The following is a 21,686-nucleotide window of genomic DNA, read 5'->3' on the forward strand; positions in this document are numbered from 1 at the left end:
AAAAATAAACTGTTAGCTTTATAAAACTGGCAGCTGAACAAACCACCTTTCAATCTCAAAATGTGTAACACTTGGCATGGAGAAATTTTGTATTAAGTAAAATTGTTTTGAAATAGGACTAGGTAAATATAAATTCTCTTTAAGCTCATGAGCTGGTAGACAACATTTTTGTCACAAGATTTCACATCTAATAAATACCAAATCTCATAGTTATGCTCTCTGTTAACCACTTTCACCTTTCATAGGGTAAAATTTTTTCATTACATTACTAAAAATTCTGTCCACTTTTGATGGAGAAAATATCCCAAGATGCATGTGGGGGTGTAAGAACTTCTGCATCAATTCGGTCACATGTATGCACACATGTGGTATCATTTGTTTCAGTGCTGTTACCAAATGTAGTTGTGGATCTTGACCACAGAACACATGCATTTACATAAACCTTATGCAACTATTACAGAGACACTACATTGAACAGAACAAGACATTAAAACAATTATACAGAAATCTCTTTTTGTCTCTTGACTGGAAATAAAGTGTTCTTTCTAAGTTTAGATCAAAACAAAACAAAACAAAAATCCAAACCTTTTATTCTAGTTTTATACGTGTTGAGCAAATTTAATCGTTTTAGAACTTTGTAGATAAGCATTTTACAAGAGCTTAAAATAAATTTATCTGAGGAATCGTAGTATTTTCTGATTTAATTGAGCATATTGGTTACTATCCTATTCACAAGCTGGCTTGGGTATTTTTTCGCTTCATTATGGAACTAATCATAGTCTCACTGAGATAAGTATTAAAAATATTTTTCAATAAAGTAGTAAATAATCAGTTTCTTGCAGGAAGATGTTTTACCCGTTACCTTCTTCAGTAAGCTGTGATTAAATTTTAAATATGAGTAGTATGAATTTGATTTTTGATTGATCATCTTTTTCCCCTCCCTTAAAACAGCAAACACACATATTTGTTGTGCAGTTTAATATAAAAATGCCATTTGTTTTTTATTATTGCTATTATAGTTTCAATTTTTTTTTTTATTTTTTTTTTTTAAAGCAAAAAAATTAAGTCTTGACTTTTGAAGTAGAGAAATGGACTTTGGGCAAATTGAAAACACAATTAAGATGGAGATTTATATGTATATATTCCTTATATACATATATTCAATTTTATATGTATAATGTACTCTTATATGTGCTGCATAGATACACATATGTAGAAATTGTGCATTATATATATTCTCATAAATTCATATATGCTCATATATATAATTATAGTTTCATTTATATAATTATATATATGGAAAAAATCATCTTAGTGTAGAAATATGCAAAATACGTTTAAAATCAAACTTAGATTCTACAAAGAATAGTCAATAGCTTTAAGATCTCCACCAGATGGTGACCCAAAGCATGTTTTAATGAGGAAAAAAAAAGAACAAGAACAAAGAACTAATCTACATTTTGAAACACTCTCAGGAGACTGCAGTCACAGATAGTGAAAACTAAAAACTATTTCTCACTACAATTAAACAGTGGAAATCCCATCTCAAAATGCTGAATGAAAAATAAATATTTTTTATGGGCAGAAAATTGATTAAAAGTAGCCAAAGATAATTTGAGAAAAAGAGGAAAAAAGAGGCTGGAAGAACAATTCTCCCCACACCCAAATATAAAAATATAATGATCTATGAAATATCATGATTATTCTTTTAATTTCTGTTAGCCAAATTATACAAGAGTTTATTTTGTAAATTTTTTCATTTTGCAAAATAAATCCTCAGAAATATATGAATACCATAAGTGAAAAACATTCATAAAATCTCAAATAATGAAATGTCTTAAAAATGCATAAAATACATAGCAACTCAATCTACTATTGTCACAGTCTCATGAGAGTTTTAGAGGACAGGAGAAATTACATGTTAATGACGTGTTATCACTAAGATGTTACAAATTCCCTTCTACTGTAATTAAATTACTATTCTAAAACATCTTCATATTCTAAATGGATCTATATCTAAAGAATAAAATTTAGCTATTTCTGTTTAGTCTACCAGCAGAACAACTAATAGATAAGATGAGCTATTTTTTTTTTCTTTTTTTTTTTTTTTTCTACATCTAACTTAACATACTGTAGTTGACCTCAGGTCGACATAGGCAGCCCAGTTCAGTGGAGTTTAAACAAGATAATAAGACTGTGGGATTGCCAGTAAGTTGATTCGGTGGTGGGTAAGGGGTGGTATTTTGGCTTCTCCAGGTAGAAAAATTGGCCAAGGAATAAATATGTGCCAAACCTGATGATTGATGGTACATTACAGGAGAAACTGGCATTTGAGAATGCATGTAAGAATGATGGTTTACTGCTCCAGGTGTCATTAGAATATGCTTCAGGATGGTCTCTTTTTGCTGAATAATAATTCCACTATATGAAGAGGACAAAAGCATTGTATCATTCATCACTGCAGTTCTTGATAGTGCCAGAAGAGAAGAGAAATTTGCAAAGTGTCCATAATCAACATTTTCAAAATCCAAGACATGAGTACTACCAATATTCAGAGAAGACATTCTTCCTCTGTACATGCCGAAGGATCCATATACTTCCCTTTCTAAATCCTGATCTGAAAGCCTTGATTTGTTAGTTGACGTCTGAACAGCAGAATTCCTTTTTTCTTTATTATCACCAGTGATTTCTTGTTCTACTGCCCACAGAGAGTATCCAATACCATCCCCTTGATTTTCAAGGAAGTTTTGTCCTAAGAAAGTTATTTGACTTGGTGTTACTGGTGTTGTTGGTAAGCTTAACTCTGCTACATCCCGTCCAGGGATCAGGCTTGGAGAAATTGTATCAAGGTGGTTCTGAAAACTTTGTGGGAGCGGAGGTGTGGAGTAGCTGTTAAGAGGTACACTGAGTTTGAATTTTGGTTCTGAATGAAAAGTGTGCCTCAATTCCAAAGACAGTGTTGTTGTAAGGAAGTCAGAACTTGCTGAATCATTGCTTTTTAAAAAAATATCTGCATCCATTTGAACTTCACTTCTTGCATTATCAATAGTATTTGATACTTCATCACTCTTCAAAATGTTTTGAGACTGCAATGATCCATGTGTTCTTGTACTGTTTATGAAACTATTAACTGGTGTATTTACCAAGAAAGCAGTCTGGTTATCCCTTGAACATGAAGGCTGGGTTCCTGGATGTGTTGGAAGGACAGAAACAAGTTGCTGTCTATTATTTAGGAAGGTCACGTTAGTTCTATCACTTACTATGTCAGTGCCAACTTGCATGTTTAAACTATCAAAGACCACTATTTTTTTTGTAGAGTTTGCAAGTGCCTTGTCAAAGGGACTTATCTGTACTGAGTATTGACTCAAAGGTGATTTGAGGGAAGAAAAAGGAAAAGCAAAGTCATCATTGGAAGATATGGTTAGGTTTGCAAAGTTTGTTTTTGACTGCATCTGTGATATTGTCTTCTCATTACTTTCTGAAATTCTCTTTGAAAGGCCCAGAACAAATAAACTAAAAATCTGTCTTTCCAAAGTTGATGCATGGCTAGAGAAGTTAATTTCTTCGGCTCCATGATCTAATAATCTAATTGTAAAAGTTTCCTCAGAGATACTGTCAGGCTTAGTAGGTGAACTAATGGATGGCAATTTCTCTGTTGGGGAAGAAAGCAGTTTATTAAATGAGAGCCACTGATTTTCTGATGGCTCCCCAGGAAATGCTTGAGACACTTCTTTCAAGTGATAGGAAACAGTCCAGAAACTGGCTGTTAAAGAAGGGGATATGTCTACATATTTTGTCAGAAAATCCAAGTAACCTGGTTCCCAGGAGTTGCCAACTCTGTTGATATTGTCTGTCTCTAATATGGAAAAATCTGAATCTTCATTTTGATTATTATTGTGAAATGCATCTAAATTGCTCTCCAGTGCTGCATTTCTGAGGGTCTCACTTATCATTTTCTTTTGAAAATATACTGAATATTTTAAATAATGAGACCAGTAATCACTATTAGACAGAAATACGCTGTCACTGTCTGAATACATACCGGATTGTTGATAAAGAGGCAGTGTTGTTTCAACATGATTAAATGCTGAGTTTGTCCTGCTTATTCCTACCAGAAGTGCTGACACTAGTTGTTTTCTACTGGATCCTGTGATTGAATTTGTCAGTTGTATGTTGGGCATAATTGCTGTATATGTTTTTTTCATGTTGTGAAAAAATGCTGTTGGGTTTGCATGTGGAACCTCCACAGAGTTTAAATTTGTAATACCTCCTGAGTAAGGTTCCTTAGTGTACATAGATTTTCTAAACAGAAATTCACTGCTTGCTGCTAACACGGAAACAGGTTTCCTATTAGTGTTGCCTTCTATCATTTCTGGGTAAATATTGCGAGGTGAAAAATCTAGCAAGTCTAGTCTACTTTTTTGCAATGACAGTTTCTCCCTTAAAGGTGATATAGATAAGCTAGCAAGAGAATTAAATCTCTCTTCTTGAAAGTCAGAGGTGATATGATGGTGAAATACAGTCTCACTCCACCAACTCTCAGGCTCCAAGACATCATTTAGATGTATGAAATTGGACTTGCTATTGCTGGAAGATGGAATCCACGGGGCTTCTTTTCTGTGTTCATAAGCAGTGCTTCTGCTAACAGCAGAGTGGAATGGTGACTCTGAGTCAGCATAACCTAGCCCATTTGCCAGAGTCCATGTTGCCTCTGCAGTAAGACTTCTGTTTGGAAGAAAAGGAACTGCTGCATTCACAGAAGGATCTGTAACAGCACCTGCTGTATCATAAGTGCCATGAAATGAAGTTCTAGAATCATTCAGAATATTTTCATGTTGTAACTGATGCATCACAGTGTTATCTAGCTTGATTTTTTCTGAAAAAACAGCCAAGGTACCATTGCTGGTCTCCTCATAAGCAGCTGATGTTGACAGAGTTGGATGAAATACGCTGTACATGTTTTTTCTCTCTGGATTCTCATCTGCTGAGTTTTTACTGAAATGGAGAGGTCTTTGTTTTACTGGCCAAATAATAGGGGTAGAGATAATTCCTATGGTTTTGATCCCTTCTATCTTAGACTCTTGCTGCCTTTGTGGTCGTGAATGGGAGGAATCGGGTGAATTTCTCTTCATTCTGAAGATAACTGTAGCAGGAAGTCTGAATTCCTGCAGGTCTGTGTGTAGTAAGCCATATAGTTAACAGATTAAGGAAAATACATGCAACATAACTGTCTGTTCTTGGCTGTCTTCTCTGGGTCTAAAAAATGACTTACCATCAGTGGAAGATTATGCCACTTAGCTGGAAGTTTTTCTTGCTTCTACTATAAATGAATTTGGCCTACTTTTCTTAGTCTTCCTACTTTCTCTTGGCAATTTCAAAGTAAAGAAAGAACTTAGTTGTCCATTTTTCATTTGCACTAACATTAACAGGATGTTCAGTCCTACTGTATCTCCAAAAATCAAAGTTAACTGTTCATAGTGAACATGGAGTGAACGGCTCCACAAAAAGAAAAAGCACAATTTGGAAATAAGTTTCAAGATTTTCTTCTTTCTTCTGCTTAGATCCAAATAGGATGAATTCAGATAAATTCTTTCACATTGTCTGCTATACTGCCTGACTGCCAAATATACAAGAGGTGATTTGCCAAGAGAAAAAAGCACTCCAAGAATGTAAAATCCTACAGTAACAACCGATGCACTTGGAAAACAAAACCAAAAACACCAACACCATCCCAAAAGAACAACCAACCAACCAACCCAACAACTACTAATTTCGTTCTTGGGAGAACACAAAATCTTTGGTAAAAAGATCTTTTAGCCTCATATGAAAATTGCAGAAAACTATTTCTGTAACATTATTAATGTTTAAAAACTATCTTTAAAAAAAATAATAAACATTTCAGTAGTTCCTCACAAAGTGATACTCAGTCTCCAGGAGACAGTGATATCAGATTTGAGACAACCTTAAAAGAAATCAAGGAAATCCCCTCCCCCTCCCCCCCCACCTTTTTTTTCCTGTGCTAATAATAGGCTCATTTACTACCTTATTTTTTCCCTTAATCTTTCTAAAGAAAAGTAAATGATATCTGATACTGTCAACATTTTCCCTAGTAGAGTCTGATCCAGCTCTTCTTGAAGTCAGTGGAAAGATTCCTGTTGACTCAGTGGAAGTGGCTTTGCTCCATAGGAATGATTCCACTTGGCTTCCCTGTGTTACCAGTGAGGAACAGACAATCCCAGCATACCAGCACCCTTGCAGCAGGAGCAGTAGCTACACAACACCTGATAATCTGCAGTGTTAAAACATTTCAGAAACATGCTTCTTTTCAGTCCCTTTTTAAAAACACCTCTGCCTTCCCTTGTTCTTTACATGGGTAAGTACAATGGGTGACACAAAGTTAGTGCCTTTCATATGGGAACCAGGTAAACATGATACAAATGAACACTGAGTTTGGTTCTGTTCTTATTTACACCATTCTTGCAAGGGCAAGTCCAGTGAAGTTACTCGTGATTGATTTCATTGTAAATGAGATCAGAACTGAGGCATGACCCTTTACATTATACTATGAAAAACACATCTTAAAAAACAATAAATTTGCTCTAGAGACAGTACAAGGAATAATGTAACACAGGATTTCTTACCATTGTTTGGCTTATCGGTTCTATTAGTATCAGGCATGTTAGTGGTGACAGTGGGTGGTGTAGGAGTAGTAGCATTTACAGTAGCTGGTAATAAAGATGAGAAAGAGGTGAATTTGAATGAAATATGAATGTTAATGAGGTAAGACAAAATGGGAACAACTCATGACAACGTAAAATGAAACCATCTACACACAGTGACATACATGTTAAACATTGTTTTCTGCTCAAAGTGACAAATGGACATGAACTGAAGTTCCAGTCCTGCAATCTTTACTTTCACTGACTTCAGTGGGAGGTTTGCCAGTGGAAGGATTGCAAGATCAGTCCTGTACCGATTTCATGAATTCAAAATCCTCTTATGAGAACTTCAGATCCAAACAGCTGTGTAAAGACCAGAAAACAGATCTTACAAGTTCGAAGATGCGTGCACTTAGAAAGAATAATTGTCCCTACTCAGGGAATGAGGATGACAAAGAAACGTGAAACTGAAACACCCATTTAAGGTTCTCATTACCTCAACTGAACTCTATATAATGAAAAGAATTGAAATCAGACTTGGAATAACTGGAGTGGAATACATATTTTGAAAGCTTCATGTAGGATCTTAGTTATACTCTTCCCAGTGACACTAACAGGAGTCATCCTACACAACACTGGAAAATGTTTCCCAGGAGAACTAGCTAGAATGTTTCTCATATTCAGAGTGAGAAGCCAAAACTTCAAATTCCCCTCACTGAAGACAGGGAGGGTACACACTCTAGAGGAACAAAGCACTTCAAAATCAAACCACTGAATTTTCAAATAGTTTGGAAAATAATTTATCTAGAAAGTCCCAGGAATGTAAATCCTGTCACTGACAGCTTTCTTCTTTTCCTGAAAACTCTCTTTAAATGTGAAGATTTGTGAAATATAACCTCACAGTGTAATACATCTTTTGTAGATTTTGACCAAGAATCAACCTGGAAAGGTTAAGCAATCGTATTTTAACTAAGAAATTGAACTATTGATTTTTTGTTAGGTTATTGCATTTAACATTTTGAGTCTAAAATTCATAAACTCAGGCCTCAGCTTAGGGAATGGGTTTATGTTCAAGTTTCAGTGAAATAAGAAAATTGAGAAAAGAGAAGACTTGGTACACAGGGGTTCTAACTGGGAAAGGGAGAACAGAAAGTCACACGCTGTTATATAAAAAAGGTGTTCTTACAAGTAACTTCAGGGCTATATTTTCTGAGAAACAAGTTTTAAGGCTTCTTGCTGATTGTGTGTTCCAGCCAACACTGTTAAAGAAGGTATCTTCCAATGAATGAAAATATTTGCTAGACACAATGAAGAAAACAGCTCTGACATAATGATGGCAAGCACAAACATTGTTACTGGTGCTGTTGCACAACATACAACAAAAAAACAAACTAAAAAGGAATCCACAGTGGACTCTCAGCTTAAAATAAGTCTGCAGTGCTGAAATCAATACAGACATCTTTTTTATGATTTACATTATGGTGATGATGATGATGAAGATGAAGATGATTATGAACAACATAAATCTGATGCACCACTTTCAAAGTAACTAACACAAAGCCAGGGACACTTGACGAAACACTCTTTGGAGAAGGAGACAGTTACCCTGTTGAAAAGTACTCAAAAGGTTTGTTGAAAATGTGATGATCTGAGAATTTAAGGAAGGCAGGCTTGATAGAGAACATCTTTTATTAGAAACAATATGTTCTTCAAAATTTGTTTGTCTGAAAGTGTGTCTATTTCTACAACCCTATTAGGTGATTTAACATTAGATATTCTCTCTCCTTTCACACCATGCCATTTTGATATATGAAATCTCTCTGAGTTCTTCCAAGAGAATAGACAAATATCTGTATACAATGGCTGTATTACCTCTTCCCATAGAAAAAGAGTAATACTGAATAATTTTTTGGTAAGGTATTTGGGTATCAATATTTAGAACATATTGTGAGTTTGCATAACTCACAGTTTGTGAGACTGATCGCTGAATATTGCTGTTTGAAATCTAATTGTAAACAGAACTGGCATTTCACTTTCTCTATGGAGACCTCCAAGACCCTAAACCAAATCATGGGAACAACTGGGAGAAGTAGACTGGAGACTATCACAGATCTCTTACTGGCTTCTCAAGCAGAATGCATTTCTCTTTTTATCTTTAAACTAAATCTGACTTACTTGCAAATGTTGGGTTAGAAGGAGTTCCAAGACTTCCTCTCCCTTTTATATTTTATTCTCTGCTGCCTCTATCTTCCATCACACAGCTTGAAATGGGTTACAGAGCATGACATATTTTTGATGCAGCTGCTGCTGTGATTAAAGTTTAACATGTCACCTCACGAGCAGGTCTGTGCTCATGAGTGTATTGTGGAAATGGGCTGATGTTGTTCTTGTTCATTTTTATAGAACTTCAGCCACTAAGCAGAGTGGAAAGAATTAACTATCCTTGTATGTGCAATGATTCACAAGGCATGGAAATCTTTAGGGTTCAGCTCCTCCTTGCATTCCACAGAGCTGACCTTTTGAAAGACCTAATGAATGTGGTGGTTTTGACACTATTTAACCATCACTAGTTGCTGCAACAAAGTCTTTTATTAACTATTAGCTGCTGGATTTTGCAGTCCAATGTTAACTTGTCTCCTGCTAATCTCAAAGTATCTAGCCTCAAAATAGCCTAAAAGTTGCTTTATTTACATATGTTTATTTTTTGTTTACAGATGTACCTATTTCTTATCCTGGTTAATATTTTACTGTAAAAATGTGCAGGATGAAAAGATGTGAAGAAAGAACTAAAATTAATGCAGTCTATTAATGCAGTTTTGATATAACAGAGATTATTTGGAAAATATATTATCAAGGAAATGATCACATTTTTTCTACATATTGTATATACATGACACCCACACTTTTGATGAGTCTAAGGTGTTTCTTTCCTTACTATTTCTTATTGCAATTCAGACTTTCATTAAAAAAATAAAAATATAAAATGAAGAAAATAGGAAATAAGAAAGAAGTGGAATAAAATAAAATAAAATACCAAGAAAAATAAAGATTTAACAAAGATGAGACTGTGAAAATGACCTGAGCTTCTTACCTTGACAAAGGCTTCCTAGGTTTGCACAACTTGTTGGTTCAATTGTAGAAGAAGGAATTAGGTATGAGCCTTTAGAAAAAAGAAAGTCAATTAATTAGACAGGTTTGTCTACTGGGCATAAAACCAACATGTCTCAAAATATATCTTGCAGTGACACAGTCTTCCTATTTTCTCTCAATGATAAAACTAATAATACCATTTGCCTTCTTATGTGTTTTCATTTTCTGTTGCTGCTGAGGGATCCACAAAAACAAACCCTGCCTTACAAGTTACAGTCACTTACATATCCTGCCCTGGTTTTCTTATACTCTCCCCAGCTGTAGCTAAATAACAGCCCATTAAATGAATGCAGCTTGTGTGTACTCCGAAATGGCTCTGTGAGGAGGGGTTGGTATGGCTGTAGAATTTATGGCATCTTCACGAGCAACAACATGCACCTTGGAGAAGCAACCACAATGTGCTGTTGCAGCACAGGTTACCCACCATACAGTTCTGAGTAATCTGCCTGTGGCAGACACCAGGCAGATAAAAGGTGATTAAACTTGCTCCTGTGCCCAGGGCGTGGGTGTGATTAATATTCTGGTATGCATGATTTATAAGCAGATAATGTTGTAAATCTGTATCTCTGCTGAATTATTCACAACTACATGCACATACTTTGATCATCTAGAGACAAAAATGGGGAATGTAAGAATGAGTACAGAAAATGAACTGGTTAAACTACATTAATTACACTTTGTGTATCCCAGCAGATCAGCTGCAGCTGCAGCTGCTTTTGCACGTTATGTTGAAAATAATAGGGCCACACAGCAGGGCATAATCTGAACCTACAGGGAGTGTTGTCTGTTTGACTTTCATTTTACCACTTCAGAATCATATTGACTCAGTGAGGTTCTCTCATGAAACACCATATCCTTCCATAAAATTACAGAGCCATCACCCACCAGCTTGTAAAGATAACTATGAAAATATTTCCCATGATGGAATAACAGATGAAGCATGGGGCTTCAATACAGAAGTGGATGTCTTACATGTATTGCCAACAAAATACAAGACAGAAGTTAAAATGTGATTCTCTACAAATATGAAAGTTCAGTAATTTTGTGGGGGTTTTGTTTGTTTTGTTTAGCTTTTTTTTGCTTGTTTGTTTAAAATGGATTAAGAGATACAGGCAAATTGACTTCCTTTGTAGACTTCCTATCAACTTCAGGAAGCATGCTCTAAGTTCCCTACCTTCTGTGTGAGACTTTTTTCCAAAATATATTTACTTCTATTAAACAGCCAACATACATCTAAACCTTCTGTGAATAACCTCCTCCTGATGCTATATCGTGGAAAGATCACCTGAAAGATGACAGAAAATCTGCAGACTTTAGAAGACATTTAAGGCAGAATACTGTATCGTTTAACGAGGCATATTTTCAGTGAATATGTTAAATGACCTTTCTAATTTTTAAATCAGGTTGAATTCTAGCCAGACTAGATGTTCTCTCAGTGAAGTACAATGATCCGGCTATGAACAGATACTTGGCATAAGCTCCCTTATTAAGCTCAATGGCATGGTCAGTAATAGGAACAGCAGACACGGCCCTGCATTATGGACACTTTGTGTGATGTTTCTCACCCACTTTAAATGTCTAAAACTCAGACATCCATATCTCCTTATCATGTTGGATTTTCCTTATAGTCAGTGGAGAGAAACAGGCACTCCTACAGCATAAGACTTCTGACTTAACCAAGACATCTACTCTAATGTGAAATGAACTGACAACCTGAACAGCCATTTTCACTCCATTATTCATAAACAGCACTGAGTGCAATTAGCTTAGTCTTAAACAACTATCTTTCAGCTGCCTAAGCAGACAGATCCTACCCCAAGTTAAATTTGACTGCAAAATTAAAAATTTTGATTTGGGAAGGAAGGACCCAAATGAAGTACATTATACAGTAATTGCAGGCACAAGCACACATTCAGCAAAGATAGCCTTAAACTGAGTGGGTTATATTCTGCTATATGTGCAACCATTGCAGGCTCCAAAATCAGTACAGTATTTGTATTTGACTAAATACTCCTTGGTTTGTCTGCACTAAGCTCTGCACTGATTCTATTACACTGTTCTCACTACTTAAACTATTTTTAAAGTTAGTCTGGATTAGGCTGTGTATATATACCTTTAAATGCAAGCCCTGCGAAGGTACAGCAATGAAAAAAGAATTCCGTCAAGTCTTCCAGAAACACCCCAGTATGATTGCACAGCTGTGAAAACATTAGTCTAAGGAATAAACTAGGAGAAGGTAAAATCATGAAAAGATTATCTGGAACAATTTGTTGGTGTTTTTATCCTCAATAAACCTACTTGTCTGAAAAATCATGAAAATAATATCCTTTGAAAAATTTAACAATGTTCAGGCACAAATACTTTGAGAGGTGTTTTTTGTTTGTTTGTTTGTTTGTTTTTGTTTTGTTTTGTTTTGTTTTGTTACAAGTGGCTTCCTGGGAAAGCATTATTGGAGCTGAGTGAAAACCTCTTTTTTTGCATGAATCCTTCCACTGCAGCTAAATGAAGTCTAATCAGTTAATCTCACTACTGTCAGTGGTTTATTCATGGTTGATAGTCTGACTCATCAACTCTCATGTTAAAGGCTGGTTTTACAATGAAGGCTTTTATTCAAGAAGATGAAGGAAAAAAAAATCTAACAACACCATCTCTGGGATTAGCAACAATTTCTGAATCTGCATTGCACTCCACATGGTTTCTTTTAGGACATATGCTGGTGTAGGGAAGCCTGTATCATATTGGGTAATTTAACATATTTGAAAAAAAAGAAAGTGGTTAGTTGGTTTTCTCACATGCTTAGTTACAGGAAGTAACAATGCTTATATAGAGATACACTTGAAGCAGCATGTATAGAAACCTGGGCCTATGTTCTTGCTAATGTTAGAATGCTGACAAGTGTTTTCTAAAATAATCTGCCGTAAGGAAACCACTGAAAAAAATGACATCCCAAAGGATAAAGTTGTGATGTGGAATACAAATAACTGTATTACTTCTGTGAGTACAGCTACGATGTTACACTAATATCACAGGATTGTACAGTGTTTAATAGAAAGACGAACAAGATCCATATTCCAGGCAAAATCAGGTAAGACTGCAATGTTTACAGGCATCTTGGTAGGTAGTAATTGTTGTGGTCATCGTCTTGGTATAGTGGTTTAAGAAGAGTAAGATTTTCTGGGAAATTGCTTTCTCTCAGATTTTTCTATTTGTATGGATGGAAAAACAACTTTTGCATTTGGAACTTTATCAGTCATGATCATTGTTTATGTTAGTGTCTTTGTTGTGTTGGTAGGCACCTAGAATTATGCTGAGAGCTGTCCCACTAAGTCTACCTCACATTTTGGTTTCAGTAAACTAAGTAAGATGTGATGTTAGCCACCTTTATCCCTCATGAGCTACTAGATAGAGAAACCAGAATGTCTTAATGATGCCAGGTTCTGTTTTAAACTACCAATTGAAAGAAAGGTTGACAAGATGTTATCAGGATGATAAGAAACAATGATTTTGATATAAATATCTTCCTTTCCATCTGTCTCCTTCAATTTATCTTTTCTTGTACTTTTCTATCTTGTATGCATTACCAGTTTGCCTCTGCTTTTACTGGTTATCTGCACATGCAGAAAAATGCTAACAGGTGCTCCTTCTAGCTAATGAAAGCACCAAAGGGCAGGTACAAAAAAAATTTACTAAGTGGTTAGTTAACGCATATTTTTTTCTCTCTGGAAACCATGGTAGTCTAACTTGAGGGTAGCAGGTACTTTCCTGCAATTGTCATTTCATGTTAGTAGAATTTCAGGAAACAAACCACTGGGAAAGAACTCTGATCTGTAGATTATTTCAAGCAGCAACTCAAAATACTTAGGGGATTTTTTCTTTTCCCTTATAGAATCAGTTTATGCCCTTTCAAAGACTCTGTGTATGGCAAGAATTGAGCTAAACTCAAAGAAAGGCAAGATCTACCTGTTTTTCTTTCACAATAACTTTTTCTTTTTTCTTTTTTTTTTTTTTTTTTCTTGCTGGGGTAAGATATTTTCAGCATAATACAGAAGTGTGGGGGGAAAATAAGCAAAAAGGAATTGGCAAGGCATACTCACCACAACTCAAATTGTTTTCTGCTTTCAGTGCTGAAGTTGGAATACTCCAGAATTCATTTTCCCAGTCTACAATGTTTCCTTTCACATCGCAGCTGAGGTTGGCCAGTGTTTGAGCATTCATGGTGAAATTCCAGAGGCGGAAGTTGTAAATGTCTCCATTTAGAGAGCTCACTTCATTGCTGTTAGAGCCCAGCACCAGCCTACCGTTTCCAGGGATAACTTTTCCAAACATAGCCGGACAGTATACATTATGATAGGTACTCTTGGCATATACACCTATTGCACCCGAGAAGCTATCCCCTACTACACAGAGCTGTTCAAAGGTTCCTGTGAAAAACTCTGCATTTCGAGGCAATGCATTATCAAGAAAGCACTGGGTCCCTGAGATAGACAGAAAATGGCCTTTTGTGGTCTTTCCGAAGCCGAAGAACTCTTTCGATGACAAATCAGTGTAGGAGAAGATCTTCCAGTCGTCATTGTCATCACTGCTGCTCTTGGTTGCTTCAAAGCACAGTGTAAACTGGCTAAGCTCTGGAACCAAGACTGTCTCTGCCATGGACACGGCATCAACATCGGGATCCTGGGGAATGATGACCTTCTGATTCCTCAGAGACACGGCGACTAGAACATAGAGCAGATAAATAAATTAACTGGAAAATATTCTCATATAAAAATAAAGGCAGACTGGCAGCAGTTTAACAGTGTTTTTTAATCAGTGTAATATATCAAAAGCACACACTGAGGGGAATTTGGCTTGGGAGTGCACTCAACCAAAAACATTCCTTTTCAGCAGGATGGAGAATGCTGTTCTACCCACAGCTAACTACTCCAGAAGTTGCATTAAGAGCAATATTAGGAAATATTACCTACTAGCTTCCACTCACTTTATAAAAATTACTACACATTCATCTAGGAAGGTTGCATTATGCAATAGAGTAAAGCAGCTATTTTAAAAACACAGTATAATTTTTAAAGATGCATTATTTTAATTACTTGTCTGCATGACTATTGGTGCATTACACCAATAAAGTTCAGGCCTCACTTTTAAATATTAGTATCGCAGTAGAATAAAACCTCCATTACATTCCTTGACAAAATGAAGACTTTTGTTTCTGAATTTTGGTAACATGTTTCTGCAATGAACTAGGCATCTTCCTGTTTTGTCCCCGGCAGCCTTCTGGTTGAACATTGCAATCATGTGTTTGTGAATATTTTTATCCAAGCTGTTCACTCTTTGCAAATATTTGTGTCAGCAGTTTAAGATTAGGGACAAGTATCTAGAAATGGCTAGTCCTCTTACAAAAAATGCACTGCAGTAGGAGTATTTAGGCATGGGCAGAATTACTTTGTCTCTGATTTTTATTAAGTATTCTCATTTGCACTGGCAAAATGGCAGTCACCAAATGTGAAAAACAGTATCTAATGACATATACTTTTTCTCCATGAGTGTATTAATGACAATGCTGCTGAGTCTACTTTGGAGAACACTATTTTTCAAAATAAAGTGTCAGTATTCTCAATTTTATTGGTACATTTATGGCAGAAAATTTCTTCTAGTAAATTTCTCCACATAAAGAAGTTTCAGGTAATCAGTAATGAAAAAGTATCAAAGTCATTAAGACTTGTTGCAGCCATTCCTGGCTTTACTTCTGGCCCCACAGTTCTGTGGCAGATCACATTGCCAACAAATTTCTTCCAGCTCTCTGACAGGCTTTGACAGTGCATATGCTGGAACTGAAACCGGGTTTTGCTAGACTTGAAGAATAATTGTCACATTAAAAGCACGGTCTCCTTTGGGATTTTTAAATGATGGTATGTCACGTGCTAATTATTATGCTTGCTCCCTTTTCAGAGTGAAATAAAACTTTTTGTTATGAGGGGGTGAGATATATGAGGGAACGGTGACTGTCATGCCTCATTCAGGAAGAGACAGACATATGGACTATAAAGATCCTGTATATTCTATGGTATTACACTTTCTATCAGCAGCTTGCAGACTGAGCTCCAGCTACCATATTTGGATATATGAAAGGACATAATTTGACCTATACATACTATAGTAAAATAACCTAAAACATTATACATTATCTGCCAAACCACCAACTGGAGAATGGGACGGAAGAGAGAAATTCCGGGCTTTTATAGATACTGGATTTACTTCATAGATTTTTTTGTTTGTTTGTTTCCCAAGCACAGAAGTATGTTGGAACAATTTTATAGATAGAAAATGTGTTCAACTTTCCATTGAAAACAAGGGCATTTTTTTATGAGTTAATTATACAGTACAGTTCTTTATGTAACATGGAAAGTGTTCCAGAAGAAGTATAAAGATTCAAGACTTGAAAAAGAAGAAAGCTCACTCATGTGAGCACCACCCAGCCTGTGTTAGGGTGGTCAGGAGAGCTACAGACAACCTGGTCACATTTAAACAGTGTGAGAAGAGAAATAAACAGGGAGAACCCCACTGCTCTGGTATTGAACAAAATTACTGTAATGAAATTACTGTACTTTTCTGACAGATTTTACCATTGGCACCTTCTCCCTGAGTGAAAGGACAAAACTGACAAGTATCTTATACATGTGGAGAAAACACAATCCTGCCATCAACATTAAGAGCTCTCTCCCAGTTGCTGTTGCACAGCCAGTCATTGTACTGATGAATTTCAGATGTTAGTACTGGAGAAGCTGATTAGTCTCTGAGGGAGAATATACATATATTCTTGGTCTGTTCATGCAAGTGTTTAGACTACATGCAGGGTGATGTTAAACTGTTTCTATTAGGAAGATAACTGGATTATAATGAACAGCGTTTACTTTGGACGCATTGCTATTTACTTATGAAACATGTACAAAAGTCTTGGCAGCTGGGATGCGGCAGAAGCAATCAGCAACAGGCAGCTCACTGTTCTAAAATCCACATCTGCTTTTATGGGACTGCTGCAATGACAAGAAGTCTGCCTCTGCTTCTTTTTAGAGTCCCTTCCTTACTTGTCTTTGTTTCAGCTATCTTACATCTCTTACACCCCTTTACACACAAGCAACCAAGGAGTCTCTTGACTATTTTACAATCACTTGTGGGGAAAACTGCTTTCCTGCCAGTTGATGGGCTTTTCAGCGTGGTTTGGTGCCTTGTGTAGTGGTTTCCGCTGTTCCTAGCTTCACTGCTTTCAGCTGTCTCTCCACTGATGCTGGAAGAAATGCACCAGTGTCAACACACTACATACCTATTTGATAAATTTTGCTGCAGTGAATGCTGCACTGACTCATCCTTTAATCTGGGCTACAGCAGTACTACTCAACTTTGTGCTAATTTATGTTACATTGTCTCAAGCATTTCTGCGTTATCAGAGGTCTTCCTCCTCTCCTTTGGGTATCTGAGTGAGTTCAACTCATCAATGGAGCTATTACTTACACAGTTAAGTATTACTAGAAAATTATTTAACATGCCAGCTCTTCAGCCGCTGTAAGCTGACATAATTCCCCTAGGAGTAGCAAAGCTATATTCATTTACTGCAGCTGAGGATATGGCCTATCTTCTGCTTTTGCTGTGCTGCAGGAGGCCAGCGTTTCTGTGGGCAGCCAGCTTGTTATATATAACAGGATGTGCTCTGTGAAACTCGGTTTGAAACCACTATTACACAAAACTGAGCAGTCACACAAATGCTGTTCTATTCTCAGCCAGTTCCCTACCCAAATTCATTTGCTCTTATTTGTTTTTCCTCACATATATTTTGCCTTGTGTACATTTTGTATTAAGATTTTCTATTAGTACCTTTACAAGTGCAATTTCTAGATAGCAAACTGCTGTATGTCTTTGAATGGCCCTTTGCATTGCACATACATGTTTCTTTGTCAAAGTCAAAATAGAACAAACCACTTAATTTTATTATTTACATATGATCATTGCTGAGAAATGACAGAAAACATGAGTAGAGTACTATAACACCATACCCCTCTCTCTGGGAGAAATTCATGATATAGCCTGGGTATCATGTTTATGATGGTAAGAATGGTGCCAGTTTGAAAATGGAGCTTTGAAGTTCCACAATGACCTGAAATGAGTGTGTGTAGCACTGCCTTTAGGAATTCTCTGCAAGAACAGGAAAGGACTATGTTACCACCCTTTAACCAAACTCTTTTTCTGTATCAATTGCCTGGTTAAAGGTTGCCATGCAGAATGTGGCCTATAAGTTATAAGTTGCCCTGGGTGCACACAGCCACCTGTCCTCTATAACATCCACAGTCAAAACCAAGAATTTAACTGAGAGTTATAGATTTAGAATAAAGACACAAAAATTCAGGAACCTTAGATGAGATAGCTTAAGAGCAGGCCTTAACACAGAGTGCCTGAACTAACATGTAAGATTGAAATATGTTGCTAGTGAAGATCACTGACACCTTTACCCACAGTGGTGAGTAGCCTTCTTATTCAAAATAAAAGGGTGTCTTCTAAGACTTTTTACTGCAAGGGTGCTATTTGTGAAGGTAAGGTACTGTTCAATTTGGCACAGAGGTAATATTTTTGAAATACATTACCTTATTATACATTAATATGTATAATACAGACGATTTTCTAACTATACATGTTGCCCTTTCTTTTTCTCTTAATTGAATACATCTGAGGATAATATTGCATCTTTCAATTCCTGCTGAAAGTTATCTTATATGTTATTCTTAAACATTAAAATAGCAAAGAGGAATAACGCAATAAATCATATTACATAATCCGATTGCATACCATTTTATATGACCTACTTGATTTAACAACTTGCTGTACAGGAAGAGCCACTGCTTTCAAACAGAAACCTTTCAGAAAATTTGCTTCCACTTACAGAAGAGAACAGGTGCTCCTCGAGTTATTACTATACTCTCTCTGTCAGCATGAAAGGATAAGAAATATTTATTTCCTCTGATATGACTTTACCTTTTTTCTTTTCAGAACTGCAAACTAATTTTCCTGGCATAATCAGGACTATTTTTGTCTTATAATTATGGAGGTTGTTATGTTTCTTATTTTAATATATTGTATGTGTAATAGGTATCTTGATTTTTATTCTTTTTCCCCCATGAAAAAGGTATATTTGTGACTGAGTACTGAAAATCTCCTTACTCTGTGTTTCTACACAACCAGCCAATACAACTTAAGTGTAATGGGCTACATTTCAGCCGTCCCCAGTGTCAGGACAGACCAGGTAATGAATTGATCAGGAGCAGGCCTGCAGTGAAGGAGTAAGGGATACCAGTGAATGTAAAGCTTGGCATGAGCTGGCATTGTGCGCCTGCAGCCCACAAAGCCATTTGTATCCTGGGCTGCATTTTGATTCAGAAGTGTGGTCAGCAGGTTAAGGGAGGTGATTCCCTCCTCTACTCTGCTCCCATGAGCAGAATAGAGGACCTGGAGTCCTTCTGGAGTTCTGGGGTCCTGAATAGAAGAGAGGCAAGGCAATCCTAATGCCTTCATTTATGTTGCAGCCCTTTACCAAGAACAACTTCTAGTAATGCCTTAAAAAACAAAACAAATATCAATCACATATTATTTGTCCTCTTATCTTCTCCTAGGGTGAAAAGCATGGGTGTCTCTCCCCCGCCCAGCCCCCCCCCCCCAATTGTTAGGCTTTTTAAAATCTAAGCATTTAAAATCTAAGCAAAGAGAAAGAAAGGTTGAGGAACTGGAATGAAAGGCAGCAGTTTTGCAGTGACAGTTCATCCCTCGGAGTTTATGCTAGAGACTGGAAAAAAACTGTAAGAAAGTTCTGCTTTTGCACTAGTAGGGTGCAAACTATAGGGTGTTTTACTGGGCCAAAGGTTTCGTCTGGCCTTGCAGCTGTTGGCTAAGCTCATGCTGGCCTTTACGTTACTATGTTCTGCAGTTACACTGAAATGAAGGATGTGTCCCACTTCTAAATCTCCCCACATAAATCTTCAGAAAGAAACAAACTAGGGCCTAAAATTTTTGCATGCAAAAAGTTTTCTAACGCACTTAAGGATGTCATGTCCTGGAAAAAAAATATATGTATATTTATCAAAAGAAAAATAAATTAATTAAAAAACATACCAGAAAATTCTATAGTTTCACCCTGCAGCCTCCATCTCCATTCACCCCTTTCCTTCTCATGGAGCACTTGGCTCTGTCAGAGAATGTCATTCTAATAAGCTATAAGAAATTTCCTTCTAGCAGGACATTTTAGCTATTAGAGGTATGAAATGCTTTGGGCTTACTTACTTCGTACATAGCTGGCATTAAAACCTTTTTTTTGGATACTAAAGTCACTTTTAAAGGACACAATCATTTCATTTCCAGTAGAATTATACGATAATCCCTTGGCGGTGATTCCACACAGGTTCATTGGGATCTCTCCACTGTCCAATGTCAGTGAATCATAAATGCAGCCTGGAGCTTCTTCAATGTCAAAATCAATAAATGTTAGCTGTATGATGAATCCATGAGGTGCTCGGATGATCCATTTGCATGCTTGGCTGTTGGGATAATCACTGGGGAAGCATGGAGAAGTGAAAACTCCAGACGGGTCAGTCAATACAGTCCTACAGTTGTAGCATCCATGAGCTGGCAATGTAAACAGAGAAAGGTCAGGAAGAGTGATAATTTAACAGCAAATCAATCATCAACACTGTCTAAATATATTTCTGTACAGAAAACCAAATGAAGATGGGAGGAAGACAGGCAGAAAAAGGCTTTGTTTCTAGCAAGCAAAATGCTAGAGGAATAATGTGGCAAAATAATATTTTACATAAGAAATCTTGCAAATACAAATTATACTGTTAAATATTTGTTTGTGCATCAAGTATATATCTGCCATGCATTTTGACCCACGGTGCAAACAATGGTGAAGTGAAAGCAACATTTTTGAATTATCAAAGCCAAATGAATTGTTAAACTGAAACTTCTAAGAAGATGACTGGTATCATTTATATCTTTTGGCTGCTGGACTGATGCTGACTGCTGTTATTCCAGCAGCTCCATGCCCTGCCCTTGTTCCCAGTGGAATGTCCCTGGAATGCAACAGCACAAGAGATGGGCTGAGGAGCCACAGCAGCAGCATTCCACAGAGTCCAAGGTTAGTCATCAGCACTTCCGGCAAGTGCTCTCCACATCACCCAGAAGGGTAGCAGTGAGCTACTACTGGCTTTTGAATCAACAGCAAATTACTGTACTCTTCCCATGCTGAGTCAGCTCCATTGATGTTTGTGGCAGCCAAGCTTTAAAAAATTCTTATCTTTTCCTGATGCACCTTCGCTCACCTGCTGTTCTTATCCATGACAATTTCAGACCCTGTTAGTCCACTGCGATGCATTTCTTATTCTTTTTAAATTTGTTCTTCTGTCATATATTTACTTACTGTGTTGTTTGTTTGTATTACTGTGAATTGCCCACTGTTAAAATCTGCAACCATTTGCCAAAGCAGTACTGAACAAGCTAGGTGGGAGCAGAATATTACCAACAGATAACCAACGACACTAACCAGCACATCTATGCTGACCAAATATTTCATTAGGACAAACGTGCACCAAGTAATATAAGCTTGAAAAAAATAGGAGAATATGAATATGCATTATTAGTCGCCTATGCCAAAAGCAGCAAAGCAAGTTGTTGTTCAAGTATTTAGGGAACAATCCTAAGAGAGAAATAAATACGACACACTTCTCCAAAGCACCCTTTATGTTTTTTTCCACTGCTTTGTTACTGATACTCTTTAGTCACATTCATAGTGTTCAGCCTCAGCAAATAGAACCTGACTCTGGGAACTGACATGGCAAAAAAAAA

The 21,686-nt window shown here is 36.6% G+C and overlaps 1 protein-coding gene across 7 annotated transcripts in view; it reads right to left on the reverse strand.

Moving 5' to 3' along the window:
- ADGRG6 (adhesion G protein-coupled receptor G6) overlaps positions 1 to 21,686 on the reverse strand; it is a 110,768-nt gene that overhangs the window by 46,002 nt on the left and 43,080 nt on the right. For 6 of the 7 annotated variants that reach the window (XM_082756933.1, XM_082756937.1, XM_082756934.1 and 3 more), the window contains exons 3-6: positions 20,127 to 20,468; positions 13,904 to 14,524; positions 9,751 to 9,819; positions 6,642 to 6,725 (exon numbers count right to left, since the gene is read on the reverse strand). In XM_082756933.1, coding sequence (XP_082613059.1) covers positions 6,642 to 6,725; positions 9,751 to 9,819; positions 13,904 to 14,524; positions 20,127 to 20,468 — 1,116 coding nt within the window. The remainder of the gene's footprint in view (positions 1 to 6,641; positions 6,726 to 9,750; positions 9,820 to 13,903; positions 14,525 to 20,126; positions 20,469 to 21,686) is intronic. The other variant, XM_082756938.1, reaches the window with a different exon arrangement.

The sequence above is a fragment of the Aythya marila genome, assembly GCF_965140915.1.
Source record: "Aythya marila genome assembly, chromosome: 3".
NCBI classification, from domain to species: Eukaryota; Metazoa; Chordata; class Aves; order Anseriformes; family Anatidae; genus Aythya; species Aythya marila.